Genomic DNA, 21,977 nt, shown 5'->3' with positions numbered 1-21,977 from the left:
TTTGTAGTGCTAGAATGATGAGCGTTTTCCTTGAGAAGTTCATTGACAAAGCCCTGCCTTTTCTTTTCCTGTCAAACTTCCCCTAAGTAACTTGATCTCAGGCAGAACAGTGAGCTGCTCAGCTGAAACTGATAAAAAGACAGACACACACCCTCGTGCAACTTGGGTAGTTTCCATGTCAAATTCCCTTTGGAAGAGGAAGAAGAAGCTGGGGAGGGGGATTCAAGTACTTTCTCACAGATATGGCTGATGAGTAGAGAGTAAAAAAAGAGTCTATTCATGAAAAAGAAGGTGGTGGCATAAAGGACACACAAGCAAATTCCAAAGGCTGGTCTGCTCCACTTCAGAATATGATTTGGAGAAACATTACTTGGTCTTCGGGCTTTGGCTAGACAATCCATTCTCTGGTGTGTGTTTTTTTCTTCCCCTTCTCTCCTGGTGCAGATTAATCATTTGCTTTCTCTCTGATGTATAATTTGGAGATAGGAAGCAAGTCAGGGCTGTCCACATAACCTTCCAAATCTGAACTCAAAGAGTTTTGTTTCATTTCTCTGCACCGTTCTTCCTGGATTGTCTATCCATCAGTGCATTTAGAGTTACACACCCAATCGTCACTATGAACTGGAAGACAGCATCAGGATGCTGCTGGGTGCTTTTCTTTTTCTTCCCCATTGCAGCCAAAGGTAAGAGATGCAGAGCACTTGTTTTTGGGGAAGGATGTGAAATCTGAAAGTATCTTATAGATGCAAGGGTTTTGTAACTTTGTGCAAAGTCCTCTAATGCCAGTGACGTATTGCCATCCTGGGATGTTTAAAACAGTACTTCCAAAGCAGCAGTCCAAAGAGAGATAGCTTGAAAGGGCTAAGATTTCCTTGTCTTTTATTGGCATGGGAAGTAAATGACAAAGGAAATGTCTGGAAACAGCTTTCTCTTTTAGATTGCACAGGATTCAGAACTTGGCTTTCCCTGAAAATGGAAGTATCTCTTGCTTTCTGGGATCACGCAGGGCCAGCTCTAGGTATTTGGCCACCCTAGGCGAGAAATATTTGGGCACCCCCCGGTAGCCCCTCAAAGTGTAGGGAAAATGTAGGACACAATGTAGAACAAAATATCGGATACATTGTAGGACGTTTAAGAAAAATGGAGGACACAACCAGCTAAAAGCCAAACACATCAATAAAAAACAATATAGTTCATGTTTCTCAGTCATGCTCAAATTGGAGGACATTTTGACATGCCTATCAGCACAACTCCCAAGACCCAAATTCACAACTACTAATTCATTGGGGACAGAAAAAGAGAGAGAAAAGCAACAGCATATGCAAGGAAGCCTTGGAGCATTCTGAGCATTGGAACAGTCTCTGAGACCAGGATTCAAATCCTGGCTGAGCCATGCAAACCCACTGGGTGACCTTGGTCAAGTCACACTCTCTCAGCTTCAGAGGATGGCAAGAGCAAACCCCCTCTGAAGAAATCTTGCCAAGAAAACCCCAGGATGAGGTCGCCATAAAGTGGAAATGACTTGGAGGCACACAAAAGCAACAACCACAACAGAGAAGGCTAAATAAATATCGCACAAAACTATCTGCATCACTTTAGCCCCAGGCAAGCACTCTTCACCCTCCCCTGATACTCTTCCTGGCTTTGCTGCTCTTTGCAAGGCACAAAGAGCAGCAAAGCCAGGAGGAGTGCAAGGGGCACCCTGGCTGGGGCTGTGCACACGCACAGCCCCAGGCAAGCGCCCTTCTCTCTCTCCTGGTGCTGTTCCTGGCTTTGCTGCTCTTTGCAAGGCACAAAGAGCAGCAAAGCCAGGAAAAGGGCCCTTTGTTCTCCTCCTGGCTTTGCTGCTCTTTGCTCCTTGCAAAGAGCAGCAAAGCCAGGAGGAGAGCGAAGGGCGCTTCCTTGGGCTTTGCTGCTCAGGAGGAGAGTGAAGAGCACCCAGGCGCTTGTCTGGGGCTGTGCGCGCGCGCACTCCAAGCAAGCGCAGTGCCGCCCCTAAATTTTTTGCACCCTAGGCAACTGCCTATGTTGCCTATATGGATAAGCCAGCCCTGGGATCATGGGAAATATAAGACACAGAAAATAATGAAATGTCAACTTACTGTTGATAGCCACAAAATAGCTGATGCAAATAAGACACATTCTATATCTCGTGTTTAAATCATCCCTGAGTCTGACATGGGCTTTTGGAAGAGCCTCTGCTTGATTTAGGTTATAAACTTGAAATACTGGGTTACTATGACTTTTCACATGGCATGTTACACACAAAATAGCATTGTTTAATGAAATAATATATTGAAACATTCCATTATTATTTGTAACAATGAGTGAAAATTCCACTTCAGTTTGGTTTTGATTTGCAAAATTTGCAAAAGTTTTGGTATTTGGGAGAGAAGGTACTGGAGATTTTAAAAAAATAGGAGAAAGTAAAACTATCCTGTTTGTTCAGCCAGCCAGAGACCTTCAGGCACTTAGCTGCAAAAAGCCTGGATTTGAATCCTTGTGCAGAATTAGAGTTGCCATCTCTCTCTCTCTCTCTTTAATGTCTCCTCGTCTCTAATATTTGTAGAAGGCAGGGCCACCTGGTACTTTCCATGCATCAACAGCTATATCTATTGGATTTGGCCTGTGCAAATGAGGGAGAATTTCATTTCAGTTTGTTGTGTTTTTTTAAAAAAAAAATTACTGAAATTCACAAATTTCTTCAAATTCAGAATGATAAGGAGGTTTCTTTTTTAAAAACCTGAATCATAAAACTGACAGATTGAACCATCTCTACAGGAAGACCTTGTTGTTGTTGTTGTTGTGTGCCTTTTCTGACTTACTGCAACCCTAAGGCAAACCTATTTTCTTGGCAAAATTTGTTCAGCTGAGGTTTGCCATTGCCTTCTCCTGAAGCTGAGAGAGTGTGACTTGTCCAAAGCGGGGATTTGAACCTTGTTCTCAAGAGCCATCATCTAACACTCAAACTACTACACCACACTAGTATAGTTAAAGGCAATTAGGCATCTTGTTTATAAAGAGTTGGTTTGAACAAAATTGCCTCACAACAACTGGAGAAATTAAAAAGCTGTGATCGAAATCAAAGAGTGAAGCACATTTGGTGCCCACTGATTACACTGGAACTATTCAGCATTTGCTGTGCAAATGTAATATCCTATATACATCCTCCCAGAAATAAGTTCCACAGAGTTCAGTGAGTGAACATAAGATTGGAGACAAAATCCTTCCCACTGATATTTTGTCACCAGTCTTATGTTCATTCACTGAACTCTGTGGAACTTATTTCAGGGGGGATGTGATTTCAATGTGTTTGAAAGTCCTTAACCTCCACTGGATTGTGCCTATGATTTGCTCTAAGATGGCTACCCTAAACATACATAACTGGAAGTAAATCCCACTGAAGTTCATGGGATTTACTTCCAAGAAAACATGTTTAGTATCAGGATTGCCAAAATGGCTATCAGTATCAGTCATGAACCTATGAGTATTTCTTAAGAAGAAACATTATAGCACTCATTGCTAATTGCTATATTTTATATTTGGAAGAAAATATGTACATTAACATGTGATTTATCTCTAATATTTTATTAAAATAATCAAATCAAACAGAGCTACTATGGTTGTGGTTTGAGTGTTGGACTAGGAGTCTGGCAGATCTTACTCAGCCATGGAAACCTTTGAGCAAGTCACACCCACTCTGCCTAAGAGAAAGTCAATGTCAAGATTCCTCTGCATAAATCTTGCCAAGAAACCCCTATCATGGGGTCACCATAAATGTCAAAGTTGACCCTGAAGGCACATTACAACAACTACAAATCAAAGTTTCTGTCACACTGATCAGATATGACCTGCCCTGATTCAGTTGTTCTTTTTGGTAAGCAACCCAGTCACAGTCAGCAGCTACCATCTCAGAGGTGTGATGAACCTTCTCTGGCTTCATATTTTATTTCAGATTTCAAAGGACTTATCCGAGGGGTGAAACCCTATTTCTATCTAGGTTCAGCAATTTGGAGGGATTTTTTTTAAATGTGCAATAAATCCTAGACTAGATTCAATGTACCCCTGATATGGAAGTTAGCAACTTCCACTGATGCCAGCATTGTGTTCTCCTACTTCTGTCCAGATGTTGATAGTACCATGAGAACAGACTGTTTGCTCAGTGTAGTTAACATGGCAAAAGGTTGATATTGACATGGGATCAAGCCTCACTACTCTATTGATGTGTGAATCTAGTGATGTATGGATCAAATTAGTGAAAAGACAAAGGAGCTGGACATGACTACTGGGGCCCAGTGCTTCCAACAAAGTCAATCTATTGTTCTCACATTGAGTAGCTCTTGTAGCTCAATAGCTGACGGAATTTTTTCATGTTATGCCAATGTGGCACTTTTTGCAGAAAACCTGGAAACACCTTCTTTCCAGCCAGGAATTCTATATCAGTACAAATACTCACTGGACAGCCAGCTAAGTCCCTTGTCGAGGCCATCTTTACAAGGAAGCAAGATGCGAGCAGAAGCTTTGGTAGATGTGCACCTCTTGTGGACGCTTCCAAACAATGGAGGCCAACAGCTTCTCCAAGTCCAGGTCAATGACATTTGTATTGCTTTTAAGTCTTGGGAAAGATACTGGTGCTCTGTTCCATTTGTATATTTCATCCAATTACCTCTGGGTCACTAGATAAACCAAAGCAAACGGCCTTTCCTCTACACATTTGCAAAATCCTAACTTTCAAAGTCACACAAATATTGCTTATTATTTTGTATTCTGAAAGAAAGGATGTGAAAATTTCTCAGCTTTGCTCCCACTGAATTTCTCCACATTCCACTTGTATTTTCTTCTTGTCTTTGTTTCATACCAGGCTACAAAGTTTTTTATGTTTGCCTCCTGCACTGAAATCCACACACAATTTCTTTACACATTTTCTGAATGTGTGCAATTATTTGTGCAATTGACCTGACTTTTACAATTTGCCCTCATTGAGCAAAGAGTGTCTGCATTCATTTATTTAACAACACAACATTTTATTTCCACTTTCAAATGGATTTCTTTTTAAGTCTGAGACATATAGAAACAAAAAAGTATCATTCTATTCCCCTCCTTTTTCTCTTTTATACTATATATAGTGGTGTCACTGGGGGATGCAGGGGGTGAGGATCTCCCTGGGTGACACCTGAGAGGAGGGGTGACACCTGGTTGGACTCTCTTCCCACTGAAGGGAGGGTCCTGCTTCTGCTGGCACCTGCCTCTTTTCTGCTGCCCTGGCTCTTTCCGCATGCCTGCCCCTCTATCTTTTCTGATGTCTTGGCTAGTTGTCCCAAGCTATTTATCAAGTTCCCATTGATCCAGTGGGTGTACTCTGGTTAGAACTGAACCAAATTTTTTGTTTCAGGTGCTGGTAGAGCTTAGAAAATTAACTTTGGATATAAAGAAATCATTGATTAATTTACGTTGGAAGTTTATAAACATAGCTCCCCTTCCTTCATCTGGGTGATGTGAAGGACTCCACATTATACATTGTGTTTGTAAAGGGGTCCTTGGACAGTAGAAAATGTGAAACAGAATGAAAATATGTACCATGATGTCTCCCTTAAGGCCAACTGGCCAAAGCTGTAAAGTGTCCGCAGGCATATTGTGCATAAGAATGAAATATTCCTATTTTCTTTTGCCTGTTTGGGGGGAAAGATTCATGATTTACAAGTCCATGATAACCTGGGAGAGAAGAGCCAGAATGCTGCCAAGGCCCAATCTGCTAAAGCTACAATGACTACTAAAGAACTCCAGCAGCCAGTATTCCTTCATTTGAATAATGGAAAGGTATGTCGATATTTTCTCACTCATACATGCTGTTCAAGGCATTCTTATATGCTTGTTTTCTCTCCAGCTTTTCAGGTCCAGCCAGAGTTGCCAACAACCTTTGGACTAGAAAGTTTTGAGTATTTATCATTAACTGCACTTTGGGAGTCATTTTCCATGCACAGCAATGCTAATTTTTGTAGGCTAATGGGAACATTTGCAGTGGAGGGTTTTCATATTAGATAGGACCCTGGAAATCTCCTTAAAATTTTGGGCTATAACCCACAGAAGATTCACTGGTCCACTGATGCAGACGCCTCCAATCACTATGTGATACAATATACTAAGATATTACTATAGTCCTACTATCTCCCCTGAATAGGACATGGAGCTGGATTGAGCCCTGAATCTGGATAGAAAGGTAACAAACAGATCTGAGTCTTTGGCCAAAAGTTCCAACAAGAATAAAGGACCACTCTAACCAGTGAAGATCCAGGAGGAAGCAAAATGACCGCTTATGAGTCTTTTGCTTCCCTTCAAACAGCACAGAGGCAGGCAGTGGTTTCAGTCTGTCAGCTTGCTCCAAAACCCATATTCAAAGCCTCTCTGGATTGTGAGAATCTCAAAACAACAGTCAACAGACTCCCCCACCCTCTGCTTAATGCCATTGTTTCAATGTCAGATCATTAAAGCACATGGGGAAGGGAAAACAAGTCCAATAAAAGTTACATATTCAGCCATCTATACCCACCATATACCCCTTCCTTCAGAGTTTTGTTACTCTTTCCTCACATTCATTGATATTCTCGTCCTCCCTAAAATCTTGTTTCTCATTGTAGGTTGAAGGCATCTATGTAGACAAAGCTGGAAGTCCCTTGACTATGGAAGTGAGGCGAGGCCTTATCAGCCTCTTCCAGTTGCAGACACACTCTGGGACAGTGACTGAGGTATAAACAATGATGTAGTAGAGCCAGGACTCACAGGGTTGAAGCACCAGGACATTTTCTCAGCAAGGATTATGGCATTGTCTGAACATCTCTTCAGATTTTCCTCTGAGTTTAGCTGCAGTACTCAAAGGAGCTATGGGGTGACTTTCTCCAGAAATATTATGAGTGATCCATGTTGTAATGCAAAGTATTTTCATGGGACAATTTGCATTAGTTTTGCAAAAAGAAGAGCTCTTAAAGAAAACTGCTAGAACTGATTTTCTGGTATGGATCAACACCACTGCTTGCCTTTTTGGACACACCTTTGGTATATGGCTACAGAGATTGTCATGATAAGTCCTCATACTTCAGAATTTACCACCACTCTGCTGGGTACAATGCGTAATTTCACCAGTTTTAACGAAAAATACTATAGTACCTGGTACCCTGGTTACTGATACACCTTTCTAATCTTCTAAAAATGGGCCTTCAAAAAAAGACCCACAATTAAGTCCAATACATGAGCTGATTTTATTCTATCCCATCTTTTCTGATTGGTCAGCTCTGCTCTTGTATCCCCCACATTTTAATTTTGTTAAATTAAGGAACAAATCCTTTTAATTCTCACAAAATCAATATAGAGCAGTTCTGCATTTTATGTAGAAATCGTGATATTTTAAGAATATTGGAAGGGAGTGGATTTTAAAATAAATTCAGCCCACCCAAATCCCATTTATAACAACGGTCAGTATGGAAACTGAAGCAGACAGGCCTGGACATCTGATCCAACAGAGGGCATAAAGAATAATCAGAACCAGAGAGCTATCTGTATATTGGGCTAATGTTTCATGTACTATATTGTGCTTATAGCATTCCCATTTTTATTGCTTAGGAGGATATTTCTGGGAGCTGTAAAGTTACATACACAATCTCTGAGGATTCTGTTCTGAAGACAAAAGACCTGCATAGCTGCACAAGAGCAAAATTTGGATTCCATTCCATCAACAAAGCAAGTCAAGTTGTCTTTTTCTTTCTTTTCAAATGTTCCTCTTACTATTTTCAGAAAGACCACTGCCTCCTCATGCCACTTTATGACAAAAATCCTGGGTCAATAAACCCAGATCTTTTCCTGTGAAAAAGTAATGCATTCCTATTACTTGACATGGTGCTTTTAAAGTATTTGATTGCCCTCACTTGTTGTAACAATGAGAAAATACCTCATTAGATTTCTCATTATTTTTCCAATACTTTTTAGTACTTAGTACCCTTAGGATGGATTTAGAATCATAGAATCATAGAATCATAGAATCGTAGAGTTGGATTTATATATATATATATATATATATATGCCTTAAAATACCATTGAGAAGCATGAGCCAGCGTGACATAGTGGTTTGAGTGTTGGACTACAACTCTGGAGACCAGGGTTCATGAAACCCACTGGGTGATCTTGGGATAGTCACACTCTCTCAGCCTCAGGGGAAGGCAATGGCAAACCTCCTTTGAACAAATCTTGCCAAGAAAACCCCATGATAGGTTTGCCATAAGTCGGAAATTACTTGAAAGCACATAACAACAAGACAAATGTTACTTTATTTCCTTTTAAAATGTGACTTCATTGTGCTCCTTTACAAAATGTGATTTGTCACATATTTTTCCATTATTTTTAATTCATTGCTTCTAAGCTCTAGATAAGCCATTATGGGTATGAGCTCTGTGTAACCCCTTTGCTCCTGCTTTGTTTCTGACTTCACACAAGAGGGTAACATCAATTGGAAAATAATGACTTATTGTGTTGTCTGACAGTAGGGATTGTAGCACCCAGACAAGCTAGGATCATAAACTGAATTTAAAACCAGTATTTGCTGCTTACAAAATGTGCCATGTTGGGTTGCAATAGCCTGCAATCCTGGGTGTGGATACAATGCAATAGCTGGAAATTCATGAAGACTCACCAGGAGACTGACACAGCTGACATCCAACAACTGTTGCCAGAAATAGTCATCTCGCCATCCCTAATAGTAAGAATGGCCTTATTATGTGCAATGATAAGCCTCTGGCTCATTTTTTCTCTCTGTTCCAAACACAGATTAGCCTGGACTAAGAGAAAGAATAACTCACCTTCCTATCACCTCTTGAGGACTTCTAGCAATGATCTCCTAGCAAAGAAGCATCAGTTAGCCATTCTGGGCCACTAAGATGCCATCCTCCTTACAAAGGAGGTTGCTGGCATATCTTGGTCACTGACCTTTTAACACCAGCTAGCCATTCTATGGCATGAACACTTTTTGTTCAAAGCCCACACACAGTGCTAGCAGTCAAGTACCAAACTCAGAACAATAATATAACTTGTAATACATGACTCTGAGCATGGAGTTCCTCCCTAGAAGCTTCACTAGCAGAGCCAGCATCCATTGTGGCAACATTTCTCATCTTTTTACAGATTTTTGGAGTCCTGTGGCAACCCACAAGTAAAACCCATTACTCTGTGGAAGGAAGTCTCATCAAGATTGCACTGTCTGAGGAAAGTCACACCATCTCGCTCACCCTGAAGTCTGCTATTGGAGTCAACATCACCTCTAGGTTAGTCCTCAGTAGAAGACAGTTCACAAAGTTCCCCAACCCTCACTATGGGCCAATGTCCAAAAAAGAACCTTTTCCATACTCTGTCATGGAAAAGCCCTGGTTCATTGACTAGACTGACATGTTAAGGAAAGTACATTGCTCCATCTTGATGGAGATTAGAAAACTGAGATCTCTGTAGTGTTATTTTTCTTGAACTGAGGCTCAAAGCAGAAGGAGAAATATACAACTCATGGGGAAATGCAGTAGAATGGCAGCTAATTAGTGTCAGTAATTATTTCAGAAGGCCTTCTCATCAGTCCTCTGTCGTACTCATATTTTCATGACTGAAAAGGTAACAAAAATTTCACCTATATCTTATATAGCAGGTATGGGGTTAGCGTGCCCTCCAAAAATAGTTGAAAGGGCAGCCCTAGCTAGCATAGCTAGTAGTGACAAATAATATATAGCGCTCCAGATGTGCAACAACATCTGGAGGGCTATATATTCCTCAGCCTTGGTATATAGTGACAACATAGATAGTGGACTCAGTTTTTGAGTGTGGATCCCTGTACAATCAGGTACAAGATGGAGGTAGCAGTTTGGGAGATCACTCAGTTTCAGAGAAGGAGCTTTCTAAAAGGAGCTCTTCAGACTGGGAGAATGGCAAATGAGAGCTGAAGTATTGCAAAGGACTGGAAGTATTGGAAGTATGGAAAACATTCCAGTGCAAAAATATTGCATCTTTACATAGCTGCTGGTGGGATCTTGGCTGGCAATGACTGACCAAGATAGGGATCTTGGGCCTGTGATAGACAGCTTGATGAAAATATTGACCCAGCCTGCAGTCAATCAAATTCATGTTCAGCATAATGACAAAAGGAATTACACATAAAACTGCCAATGTCATACTGCCCTTGTATAAATCCATGGCACAAATACATCCAGAATGCTCTGTACAGTTCTAATTGCCACACTTAAAAAAATGATATTGTATCATGCTGGGACAAATATAGAAAAGGGCAACCAAAAAGATTGACTGAACAAATTCCTTAGGAAAACAATGTGTAAGAGGAGATATGATAGAGGTGTATAAAATTGCTCATGGCGAAAGGAAGTAGATAGGCAATGGCTTTCTCCCTTTTCTGTCAAAGTTCTCAAACTTACAATCATCCCCTGAAGCAGAATGGCAAAGATAGAGCACAAATGAAAGTACTTCTTCACAGAGCTTGTACTGTAGTTCACAGAGCATGTAGTTAAAATGTGGAATCTACTGCCACTAGGTGTAGTGGTGGCTACCAACCATTGAAGAGAGATTTGATACAGAATGAGGTTGTCAATGGCAACTAATTATTCTGATACTGGCTATATCGCATCCGATACTGGAGGAAGGATGCTTCTATGTATCAGTTGCTGGGGAGTATTGGAGGAAGGGTGCAGTTGTGCTCTTGGTCAACTGAGGCAGGTTCCCATAAGTAACTGATTGCCCACAATAGGAACAAAATGGTGGACTAGATAGGCCTTTGGTCTGATCTAGCAGACTCTTCTTAAACAAGGGTGGTATCTAAGGGGACATCTTATTTCCAAGCTCCTTTCTCTCTACAGGCAACATCTTGAACTTGTGACTCAAAAGCCTGGATCAAAAGAATTACCTGGGAAGAGTCTTCAGGATGCTCTTGCGGCTGTGCTGGAAAAACCTCAGCTCATTCGTATAGCTAGTGAACCCACCAAGAGGATATGTATCACATGCCCAAAAGTGAGTAGGAAGAACCATTTTGTATAAGGCCTCCTGGCAGCCTCCTGATGTGTTCTGGTATGACACTCATTATTTTCAGTCCAGTGTACTGGCAAAAGGTGATGCAAACTATAGTCCAACATATCTAGAGGGCACTGGTGGGCTTGGAAAAGTTGAACTAACGAATGTGCTAACTATGAGGTGGAAGTACAGTACAAGAATTATTTACTTAGAGGTATTTCAGTGATGAAAAGAGGAAGAGAAGGCTTGTGTTGGGAGAGGGGTGAAAGTTGGATGAAAGAGAAGACAAGGGCAGACTTTGGAGTTGGAGCCTTCACTTCCTGTAAGCAATATTTTATGGTTCAAAAATAACTAAAAAATGAGAGGAAGGAAGAGTCACTGAAAAGATATACTATTCTATGGAGTCTTCAAGACCTTTTAAAATAACAGGCAGGGACGTAGCCAGGATTTTAGGAAGGGGAGGGTCCAGACTAAGTGCCACCATTATAATGAGGCTTGGGCATGGTGGCGCAGCAGCACGCACCATTCATTTTTCTAATGGAAGGGAGTGTCCAGACCCCAAGGACCCCCCCCCCTTTGGCTACGTCCCTGTAACAGGGGTGATCAGCACATGTTGCTGATTCGCAAGTCCCTTCAACCCAGGGCAGCATAACCAATGGAGAGGATTGCTGAAACTTGCAGTCTAACAACAGCTGATTCCATTTCATGCTTTTGTAACAGTCCATTCTTGAGGGCAAGTTCTCAAACTACCAACACTTTAATATTATTGGAGTGTCACAAAACTTTGTGTCCTGACCAACATGAAGAGAACGGAATGCTGTGTCTGCTTCAAATTCTGTCTTATAACTGTACTTTTATATACAAAAACCAAAATACATCTAATTGTGGTGTTCATTTGGGCAAGTCATACACTGTCAGCCTCAGAGGATGGCAATAGCAAACCCCCTACAAAGCTTCCTCTGTTTTGCAAAAGATTTCCACACATGCTGCCATCCTATGTTTCTAAAAACTTTGCACAAATTGATTGCTCTCATGATGAATGTTTATGTGTTTATTGCTGTCACTGTTATTATTGTCAGCTCAGAACCTATTTGAAAACAGATTCTAAAAAGAAACGTAAAATGGACCTCTCCAAGGCATCAACAACTTGGCATTTTTGCAAGTTGGTCCAGATGCTGCGTAATGCCAAGAAGAGGGATATCCTTCTGCTCTTGAAGGAAGCACCAGAGAGCATGGTGTAAGTAAACAGACAGAAATAAATTAGCATTTCTCTCTCTTGAGTTCCTGAAAATTATTGCTTACTGCATGCATGGATATGCTACATTCTCTGATTCTAATTCACATGCCAAGCTGGTCAAGGGACAATGGAGACTGCAGTACAACAGATCTGGAGAACATCTGGAGAACATCTGGAGAACTGCAAATTGCTTCTAATTCTAATAGTACTCTGAGGAACACTACTACGTAATTAGCAATGTGGGGAATAGTTACTGGACATTGGAAAATGTTACAGGCCTCTAGACTTAAATGCTCCGCAGAGGAAGGTGACTAAAATGGTGAAAGGTCCAACAGAGATCCAACAGGCATCTCTTCCCATCTCCCTGGCAGTTAAAATATAGGAGTTATACTAAAAAATAACAAACACCTTGTCTTGCCTTTACACCACAAATCTCTCACCTAAAGCAGCTTCCCCAGTTTACCTAAGGATAGAACTGGTCCTGCATATGCTTCAACTGGTGTCACACCTACTCTCTTAATTTACAGTAATGAATGTATTTATGTAACTACAATTGTCATAGTAAATCCTAAGTGCTCTCCTTCTCTCTTTCTTACGCTTCTCCTAAGACACATCTAATCCTTTCTGTCCTCCACTTTGCCTCACCTTCAGCTCCTTCTACATTGAAGCTGCAGTAGCTGCCCAGTCAACAGCCTCCTTGACAGCACTAGCTGAATTTCTGGATTTTGGGAACAAAAAGCAAACACCTTTGCTGGAGAAGTTTCTCTACGCTGCTGCTTTCTCCCCACGGCCTTCAAAGGAACTTTTGCGTTTGGTGCTAGTAAGAATCCATTTGTATTTATTTTTCTTATCATCCTGTGATTTGTCATTCTTTTATTTATGAATGAATGAAGGTTTCTTTGTATGATGTAGGAGAGACAGCAATTTAGATTTAGGTGTGGGAAATCCATGTTTAACGTGCCTTACAGAGCTATTAGCAATTTAAAATGAGACAACTACAATACCCTGTTCTGGTGAAGGATAAAATGCAAATGTGACTAATTACTTGTTTTATTTCATTTAAGGTCCACCTTTCTCCCATGAATGGAATTCAGGGAGGCTTAACTAGCAGATTGCAATTAATGCATGACATTAATAAAAAACATTAAAAATTAAAAACAAATTGTAAAAGAAAAATAGTGAGCCTGATATTCCAGAAACATGCAATACACTAGCAAATTTTGAGGGCTTTTTCACATGCACACACATCATTTCATTACTCAGCTGCTGCTACTTGTTAGATGAACATATGGGTTGACATACATGCTTTGTGCACTGATTTCATGCGGTAGGAAATGTCTGTGGTGATGCAAGTCAGAACTCAGAGCTATAGCAAAAAGTGTTATACAGTCCTCTTTCCATTCTTGCAGACTTGGGACCTGCGCCCTCAATTATCCCTGGGGGGTGAATGGAGGGAATTAAAATGGGGCACGTGCCATGGCACCCCCCATGGGAGCACACCTCCATTCAAACCAATAGGGCTTGAATATGCACGTTTTTTAATTTTCACGGGGGGTCCAGAATGGATCCCCGTGAAAAAGGAGGGGCGACTGTACTTTAAGGTATGAGTTAATTCCTCTTGGAAAACCATTTTCCTTCAGGATAGCTGACCTCATCACATAGAATCTCAGAACTGGAGGAGAATGTGGACATTATCCTTTAATCCAAATTTCTGCACAATTTCAGATCAGCAAAGCAGGGTGCAACGACAATGCGCCCTTGGTATCTGCTGGAGTTTGGTTCCAGGACCACATGGATACAGCACACCTGCTCCATACATGGACTTGCCATCCATGGCTTTAAGCTTACGCCAGCAGCAAGCCCCAGATGCTAAAATGATGTGCACGTCCAGGAGCATGCAGCCACTGAAACGAATGGGACTTGAGGTCCCACATTTTTTGCCATGGGGGGGGGGGGTGTCTGGAAGGGATCCTCCACATATGCAAAGGGCCTTCTCTCTCTGTGTGTGTGTGTGTGTGTGCGTGTGTGTGTGTGCGTGTGTGTATTCAAACTGTGGATGCTTGAATCTATGGATAAAGAATTCATGATATGAGGGCCAGCTGTACAACATTTCTGACTGAAGGCTGCTTAGCCTCGCTTTAGTATCTCCAGTGAAGGAAAGGTCACTCTTCCCAAAAGCAGTCTTTTTCATTGTCAAATCACTGTTGCCATGAGAAAGTGTCCCCTAATGTTTAGCTAAGATCTGCCTCCCTACAGTTACCATGCATTGGTCCTACTCTTCTGTGGATCTACAGAGAGCAAGTCTGCTTCATCTTTGGCTTTATAGAACTTCAGCTTGTATCAAAATCTGTGACTTTGCTATTTTCTTTCTTTTTCTTCTTTTTTTCAAAATTCCTTGAGTATCTCTGACACAAACACACATGTATGTGTGCACATGCACAAACACATACCCATGCAACCACTTTTGCTATGACCTATTTATCATTCTTTTTCAGGATAAGCTAAATGAGAAGAAATTAGACACAGCCATCTGGGAAACAGGAGTGATTGTTACTGGCAGTCTGATTGGCAAGTTGTGTCAGATGAAACTGTGTGGTTTGCAGGTGAGTAGACACCACTCCCCTTTGTTTCCTTATGCCCCCCCCCCCCCCCCCCCGCTCAACTTCTTCTAACCTGGGTCCTTTCACACTACATAATTATAGTGCTACGGTTCCACTTTAACTGCTGTGGATTCATTCTAGGGAAACCTAGAAATTGTACTTTGGTGAGGCACTGGAGTTCTCAGCTGAGAATTCTAAATCTCCCCACTCCCGAACTACAAATCCCATGATTGTACAGGATGGAACCATAGCAGTTAAAATAGGCTGATAGAGCTATAATAGAGCTTTAATGGTGTGTTGTTTTGGTTTTTAAGTGCTGTTATCTTTGATGTGTTTTAATTTTGTAATAGTTTAATTCCATTTTAGTTGTCATTTTTGTAAGTTTTTAATTGTACATTTTTTAAACTGTAAGATGTTTTTGGAGAAAAGTGGGATACAAATTCATATAATAAACAAGAAATAAATATCTACAGTGGACCCTCCACGTTAGCTGGGCTTAGGGGCACAGGACCTTGCAAAAGTGAAAAATCTGCAAATAAAAAAAAATCACTTTTTTTAACCTGAGAGAACACATCTCTAGGAATCTCTAGGTCCTCCAGACAACTCTGTGGCCAAAATAGAGCAGAAGCTGACCATAAATTGCACTGGCAGACCCACTAGGGTTGGTGTCACCCAGTGCCATAAATCATGGTGTCACCTCCCCCCATTTACTTCCTCCAATTTCACACCATACAGAATCCTTAGTCATTTTCCCCCACTAATGTTACTCGTAAACTGTAATTTCCATATACCACTGAATGTAGTGCTAATAGTTGTGACATAAACAACTAGCAAAATTTAAATTGTATCTTCAAGTTACAATATCATATGTACAACCTTAATGTATTTACATATATATAATGAAGGTTTAGTAAAAATGTGATGTTTTTAAAGAATTTAAAAAAAAATTCAAAAAAATATTTTAAAAAATAAAATGGTGACATTTGAAATTGTAATTTATATAAATTCTGGAACCTTTCCTTTCTCCTCCCACTGAGATTCACCCCAATCCCACCATCTCTTAAAGCATTTTAAAGGGAAGCAGGTGAATGCCACAGCCCCTTTCTGCCAAAAGGTAAGTGTTTGAGGAGCAGTGGTATCCCCCCTCCCTTTTAGGGTGTCACCTGGTGTGGTCCAGACCCCCCGCACCCCTCTAGTGATGCCAGTGGGCAGACCTACAAATGCCTAGAGAAGTGTTTTCTCTAGGAATCTGTAGGTCCTCCAGTGGGTCTCAATGGTCAGCCCCCAGCAGAGTCATTTTTGTGGACCTAGAAATTCTTAGCGAGAACATATTAATCAAATCCGTGAATAATCAAGTCCACAAAAGTCAAAGCCACAAGTGTGGAGGGCCATCAATAGTGTGGAAGGATTGTGGCTGATGTCATATTAATCCGCCCTTCTTCTTCTTCACAAATAAAACAGGAAGTAAAACTTAGAATAGAGACTCTGGTGCAGGAGCTCAAAACCACCAGCAAGGACTCTGAGAAGGTGATCTATCTGCTGTCTCTGAAGAGTGCTCTGCTCCCATCATCCATCCCTACCCTCCTGTATTATGCAGAGGAGGGCTCTGCAGCCACATCAGCCACAGCACTGTCTGCACTACAGAGGTACTCCACACAGCATATCTCAAACACGGTATGGGAATATTTTTGCTCCAAAAATAACTTTTGTGTACCCTTTAAAACAAATAGCTTGAATTAAACATTCTAGATGTTTTCTGTACCAAAACATAGAGGGCCTATATAATCAGTGGCTGCCCTTAAGCTCTGGAAATCCCTTCCCAGAAAGGCCAGAAGAGCCCCCTCCTTGCTGTCCTTCCATTGCCAGGGAAATACTTTTTAATTCCAGCAGGCTTTTAAAAATGAATCTTTTTTTAAAGAATGGGTTGCTGTTGTTGTTGTTGTTATGTGCCTTGAAGTCGTTTCTGACTTATGGCAACCCTATAATTGGGTTTCCTTGGCAAGATTTGTTCAGGGGAGGTTTGCCATTGCCTTCCCCTGAGGCTGAGAGAGTGTGAGATGCCCAGGGTCTCCCAGTGGGCTTCCATGGCTGAGCAGGGATTCCAGCTAGAGATTAAATATATTTTACTCTCATGTTTTTCTCTTCATCTATGCCCCCCCCCCCCCGAATATTCTAGTCCTATTCTTGGTTTGTATCAGCTAATGTGACTTTGAGGGTTTTTTTCCCCTTCCGTAGGAATATGTTTGGTTTGGAGGGTTGCATTTTTTAAAAATACATTTTTTCAAATGATCAAGTGTGGATTACCCATATTTTAACTATAGACATTTATAGTTCCATGTATTTAAAAAAAATACTAGGATGCTAGGCAGAAAGTTCTGGCAAAGAATTATCTTCCCTGGAAGGAATGCTATGTACAAATCCAGTTGGCAGAACTTTCACACTAAAAGACAACTAAAAGAACTCAAAAGCTGTGTTCAACGTCTGTGTTCTGACACTAGGTTAAAATGACAATGAAGCGCATTTTCCATGAAGTACGGAGATCTTATCCAAAAATGTCAAGGCTGGCTGCTGCAGAAATTCTGTTGGACAATGATCCCTCACCAATGGACTTCACCAATGCTCTGTTAGCCACCAGAGAAATTGAACCAGAAATGTCAAGATTTTTACTGTCAAAAATGCAAGGCATTTTACACTCCCGTCATCATCCAACCAGGTAAAAATATAGTTCTACTTCATTATAAAAGTGGTAGTTGTTATCAGAATTAATTAGTAGATTCAGTTTATCTCTGGATGCAATTCATGCTAGTCCATATTCCAACTTTCCGCTTCATGTCAATATCTTTCCTTCCTCTGTCTCTCCTCCCTAGGCAGCTTATCAAAGATGTGCTGAAAGATCCACAGATAAATAATTACTATTTCCTCTCAGCTGATCTTGGCGGCTCCACCTCTTTCTCCAGACCACTGGCAGGTAAATTTTTACAACATAGAGATTGCATCATTTGGCAGTGGGAGCAAAGTTATTTTCGGACACCTATCAGTCAAAGGCAAGAATGCAACAAATACTTTGATTTTGCCATTTTATATAAAGGACACCATTTTATTATACCATTGTATATGATAGGACTTGAGAATCCACAGATTTTGGTATCCATGGGGAGGGTGGTGGTGATTCTGGAACCAAACGACAGCAGATACCAATAGCAATAGCAGCTTCATTTATATACTGCTTCATACCACACTAAGCAGTCTCGAAGTCTTTACAACTGTAAGCTAATTGCCCCCAACAAGCTGGGTACTTATTTTAGTGACATTGGAAGGATGGAAGGCTGAGTCGACCCTGAGCCCTGACTAGGATTGAACTCACAACCTTGTGGTTTGTGAGTGAATGGCTGCAGTACTGGCATTTAACTACTGTACTACCGTGGGCCCACTGATCAACTTGACCAGGGTGAATCTATTTAAAACAATAAAAGATAATGTGCAGTTGAAAAATTGTGATGAACAACAAAACAAGGCCTGTAAACAAAGTATGCATGTATCAAAGGCAGAATTCTATTTATCTGAAAATGGAGAGAGAGAGGAGTTAACAATTTGCCTATATAGTATTGCAGACGTTTAGCAAAGGAAACCACAAGAAGTAGTCCTAAAATATACTGCTTTTTAAAAAAATCTCTTCCTGTGATTTTGTGCTACATAGCACTGTTGTGCTTATATTTAATTACAAAAAAACATTCCAAAAACATGCTTCTTTTTTAAAAAATAAAGACCTTCTGAGATTTCCTCTCACAGCCCAAAATCGGAAGTAGCACTCCTGCTTGCTCAAGGCACTCATCATGTTTAGGCAGTATTCACTGTCTATAACACACAAATGAGAAGTAAGGTCAGGCCATGTGAGCACTCCATGTGAAGTCACCTCTAATGACACACATGCCACGTTGTGCCTCCCCCCTGCATTTGTGCTTTCACATATACAGAGTATCCATCAAAAAAGGGAAGGCTTCTTCATGTACGTTTGTGTGCATGTAGGCTTCCATTTTTCCAATGGATGAGCTATGCAGACATGTTAAGGACAGGGCAATGTATCATGCATGACTTTAGGGACAGGTGAGACACTACACCCCATTCACATGTTCAGTAAATTTTAGGCAGGAATGCCTGAATGGTTACTGTTGGTACCATTATCATTACTACTCTTTAAAGGAAAGGACTGTACTGCTATACAGACTGATTCATGTTTGCAAGTTTGTTACTTAGTTTCTCCAGTGTAAACCTACATATAAAAATGAGGTATCACTGGTGAAACATGACTACGTAGCAATAGCAATAGCACTTACATTTCTATACCACTTTATAGTACTGAGCACTCTCTAAGTGGTTTACAATGTGTTAACCAGTTGCTTCCAACAAATTGGGTACCCATTTTACCAACTGAGAAAGAGTTGATGGATGAATCAACTCTGGCACCCTGCAGAATCGAACTCACAACGTTTTGGCTGCAGTACCAGCATTTAATGACTGTGCCACCAGGGCTCCATATTGACCTCACCTCTTGTTCTTCTCAAGCATGGTGCTTTGCAGACAAATCAGAGGTCCTTTGACATGAGTAGGTCCAGCTTATGCACCATAGTGGCAGCCTCCTCAGCATTTTGTAATATGAATAGCTTTGCGTAGGAAACCATTTGGGGGGAAAATGTTGTTCTTCTTGTAATGATTCCTGGTAGGTCTTCATATGCAGTTCTCTCTCTCTCTCTCCAGTCACTAGTGACACACTCTCTACCTTTGGTCTGGAGTTGCTCTTCTCTGACTTCGGTCTGCTAAGAAAGAGTGTCACCAGTTTCAATATCCTTAGTCATGGCCACCAACTCCAAGCAGCTCAGGTATTTACATTTTCTATCACTGATTTAATTCTGTTTTATTCTTATGGTTTTTGCATTGGTTAGTTCTAAAGATTTTTCAAGTTTTACCTTGGATGTATATACAATTTCTGTTAGCTTCCCCATATGTTCCTTTGATTTCCCCCCAAAATAATATCTGTTGAGTCCAAGACTTGAGTCCATTTCCTCCCATATAAAGGAGATTTCATTATTTTCCAAAATATGGTAAGTCCTTGGTTTTTAAAGTTCAACGACCTGAATTGACTGTATACAAGACAGACAGACAATGAAGAGGTGATCTGGGCATCCACTAGTTAGCATTAAGCAATTTAAAATGTGTGCTTCATTTTCCCATTTCAATTAGTGGGATGTAAAACTACTTGACTTTGTCTGCAATATACCCTGTGCCACTTTGTTTTGAAATATAACTTTCCTTGTCCTATGTTTTCTTTCTCAAAGCTGTTCAGAAGCATAAGTAACCATATATTCCTTTTCAAGTAAACTCAGCAAGCAAACACCTCCAAGTACCTTCACTTCCTTTCCCTTGCTTCTCTTAATAGGGAAAATAGGTTCTCTTGTAGAAACATACTTTAAAGAGAGAGAGAAATGTTTAAAGGACCAAATGACCTGAAATGGTGATGATCTACCAGTGAAGAAGAAGGGATATTGCTTATGCATCCTACTCTGTGCTTTCTGTGTATTTCAGGTAGCCATTGAAGCAAAAGGCTTTGAAGGTCTTATGGGAGGAGGTAGCCTAGCTGATGAAGAAGAGGAATTTATGGCGGGCATGTCTGCTGTCTTGCTTGATGTCCAGTTGCGACCAGTTGCATTCTTTGAAGGATATACAGACCTTATGTCAAAGTTCTTTATGAGCTCAGGGGAACCTACAAGTGTGGTCAAAGGGAATGTGTTGCTGATGGATCATCAACAGGTATGGGTCTGCTCTTGTCCATAAAAGATGACATCACCTAAGGAAGTGTCATGAAGGAAGGTGTTTGTTTGCTTTAACATTAGTTTAAACACATTTTGAACCAAACCACCTAGGATGATCCACTCAGTGGCTGCATTAAAATAAAAAACCTCAACATTTCCATTGTGGCAACTTTCCCCCCCAACATGAGAAGGAGGAGGAGGAGGAGGAGGAGGAGGAGGAGGAGGAGGAGGAGGAGGAGGAGGAGGAGGAGGAGGAGGAGGAGGAGGATAGTAATATTTATTTCTTACCCACCTCTCCCCATGGATCAAGGAGGGGAACAAACCAACATTTAACCACATCAATTAAACCACATTAATTAAAACATGCAACTGTTTAAAAGGACAAATAAGACATACACATTTTAAAACAGTCTACATTGTCTATTGCTCTCATAATGCACTGGAATTATAAACCACTGTCTTCTCAGGGAACCATGTTGGAGAAAGTTAATCTAAGGATATTGGCTATGTATTTATCTTTTGAATGACAACACTCTGCACTTGGATTAACTTTCTCAGTCTCCAGTGTGTACAGTATTGGAAATTTACCTATGAGGACATTACTTCCTATTACCTATGAGAACATTACTCACCTTTAAATCTTTCCAGAAAGCCCTGGCCCACATGCCACACCACCACTGGAAGTTAGCATAATGTAACTACAAGAAGCAGGACATTTACTCTTGCACCATCATGTTGTGAAATGTCCTGTCGGAGGAGATTCATTTGTTAAAATATTTGGTTTTAGTCTGAACAGTTGTGATGCATTTTTGCCGTTGGAAGATACATTTCATATAATCTGATATGCACTCTTACTCTGTACTATTTTTTACAATACTTTATGGTACCTTGGCTGGATTGGTATTGGTTTTACATTATCAGTAGTACTCAGTTTCACTAGAGTGAGCATTGCTTTAGTACCCATTCACCTCCTGTTGATCTTTCCTTCCACCTGTCTAAGTATTCTTTCTCTCCTCTTTCGTACCCTAGGTGGTCTGCTTTTCCTTTCACCTAGCAAGCCACCCATTTACACTTATGCTCTTCCTGTCCCCAATAGAGCTAAATGCTTTTTGTCTCCCTTTATCTGTTCAGGTACTCTTCCTCTTCCTGCACTGAGTACTCTTTCATTTTCCTTTGCCCTGTTTTTTCATTCCTCTTTTCTCATTTTCTTTCTCATGGGGTTTCTCTCCCTCCATTTTGGTGCTTGTTCAGGCTCTCCTCTGTCCATTTACCAAGCAACCCCACCTTAGCCGT

At 40.8% G+C, this 21,977-nt stretch overlaps 1 protein-coding gene across 1 annotated transcript in view; it reads left to right on the top strand.

The window, feature by feature from the left end:
* Positions 1 to 616: 616 nt before the first annotated feature.
* The window catches only part of LOC149318769 (microsomal triglyceride transfer protein large subunit-like), a 29,984-nt gene continuing 8,623 nt past the window's right edge, over positions 617 to 21,977 (top strand). The window contains exons 1-15 of the mRNA XM_089507875.1: positions 617 to 683; positions 4,400 to 4,587; positions 5,686 to 5,817; positions 6,636 to 6,743; positions 7,615 to 7,731; positions 9,166 to 9,305; positions 10,890 to 11,040; positions 12,120 to 12,277; positions 12,929 to 13,097; positions 14,773 to 14,880; positions 16,339 to 16,551; positions 17,376 to 17,590; positions 17,745 to 17,845; positions 19,633 to 19,754; positions 20,458 to 20,682. Of these exons, the coding sequence (XP_089364001.1) occupies positions 617 to 683; positions 4,400 to 4,587; positions 5,686 to 5,817; positions 6,636 to 6,743; positions 7,615 to 7,731; positions 9,166 to 9,305; positions 10,890 to 11,040; positions 12,120 to 12,277; positions 12,929 to 13,097; positions 14,773 to 14,880; positions 16,339 to 16,551; positions 17,376 to 17,590; positions 17,745 to 17,845; positions 19,633 to 19,754; positions 20,458 to 20,682 (2,214 nt within the window). The remainder of the gene's footprint in view (positions 684 to 4,399; positions 4,588 to 5,685; positions 5,818 to 6,635; positions 6,744 to 7,614; positions 7,732 to 9,165; positions 9,306 to 10,889; positions 11,041 to 12,119; positions 12,278 to 12,928; positions 13,098 to 14,772; positions 14,881 to 16,338; positions 16,552 to 17,375; positions 17,591 to 17,744; positions 17,846 to 19,632; positions 19,755 to 20,457; positions 20,683 to 21,977) is intronic.

The sequence above is a fragment of the Sceloporus occidentalis genome, unplaced genomic scaffold (assembly GCF_023333645.1).
Source record: "Sceloporus occidentalis isolate IW3139 unplaced genomic scaffold, rSceOcc1.0.p SCAF_2, whole genome shotgun sequence".
NCBI classification, from domain to species: Eukaryota; Metazoa; Chordata; class Lepidosauria; order Squamata; family Phrynosomatidae; genus Sceloporus; species Sceloporus occidentalis.
The sequence above is the reverse complement of the archived record's forward strand: the minus strand, read 5'-3'. Positions and strand labels throughout refer to the sequence as shown.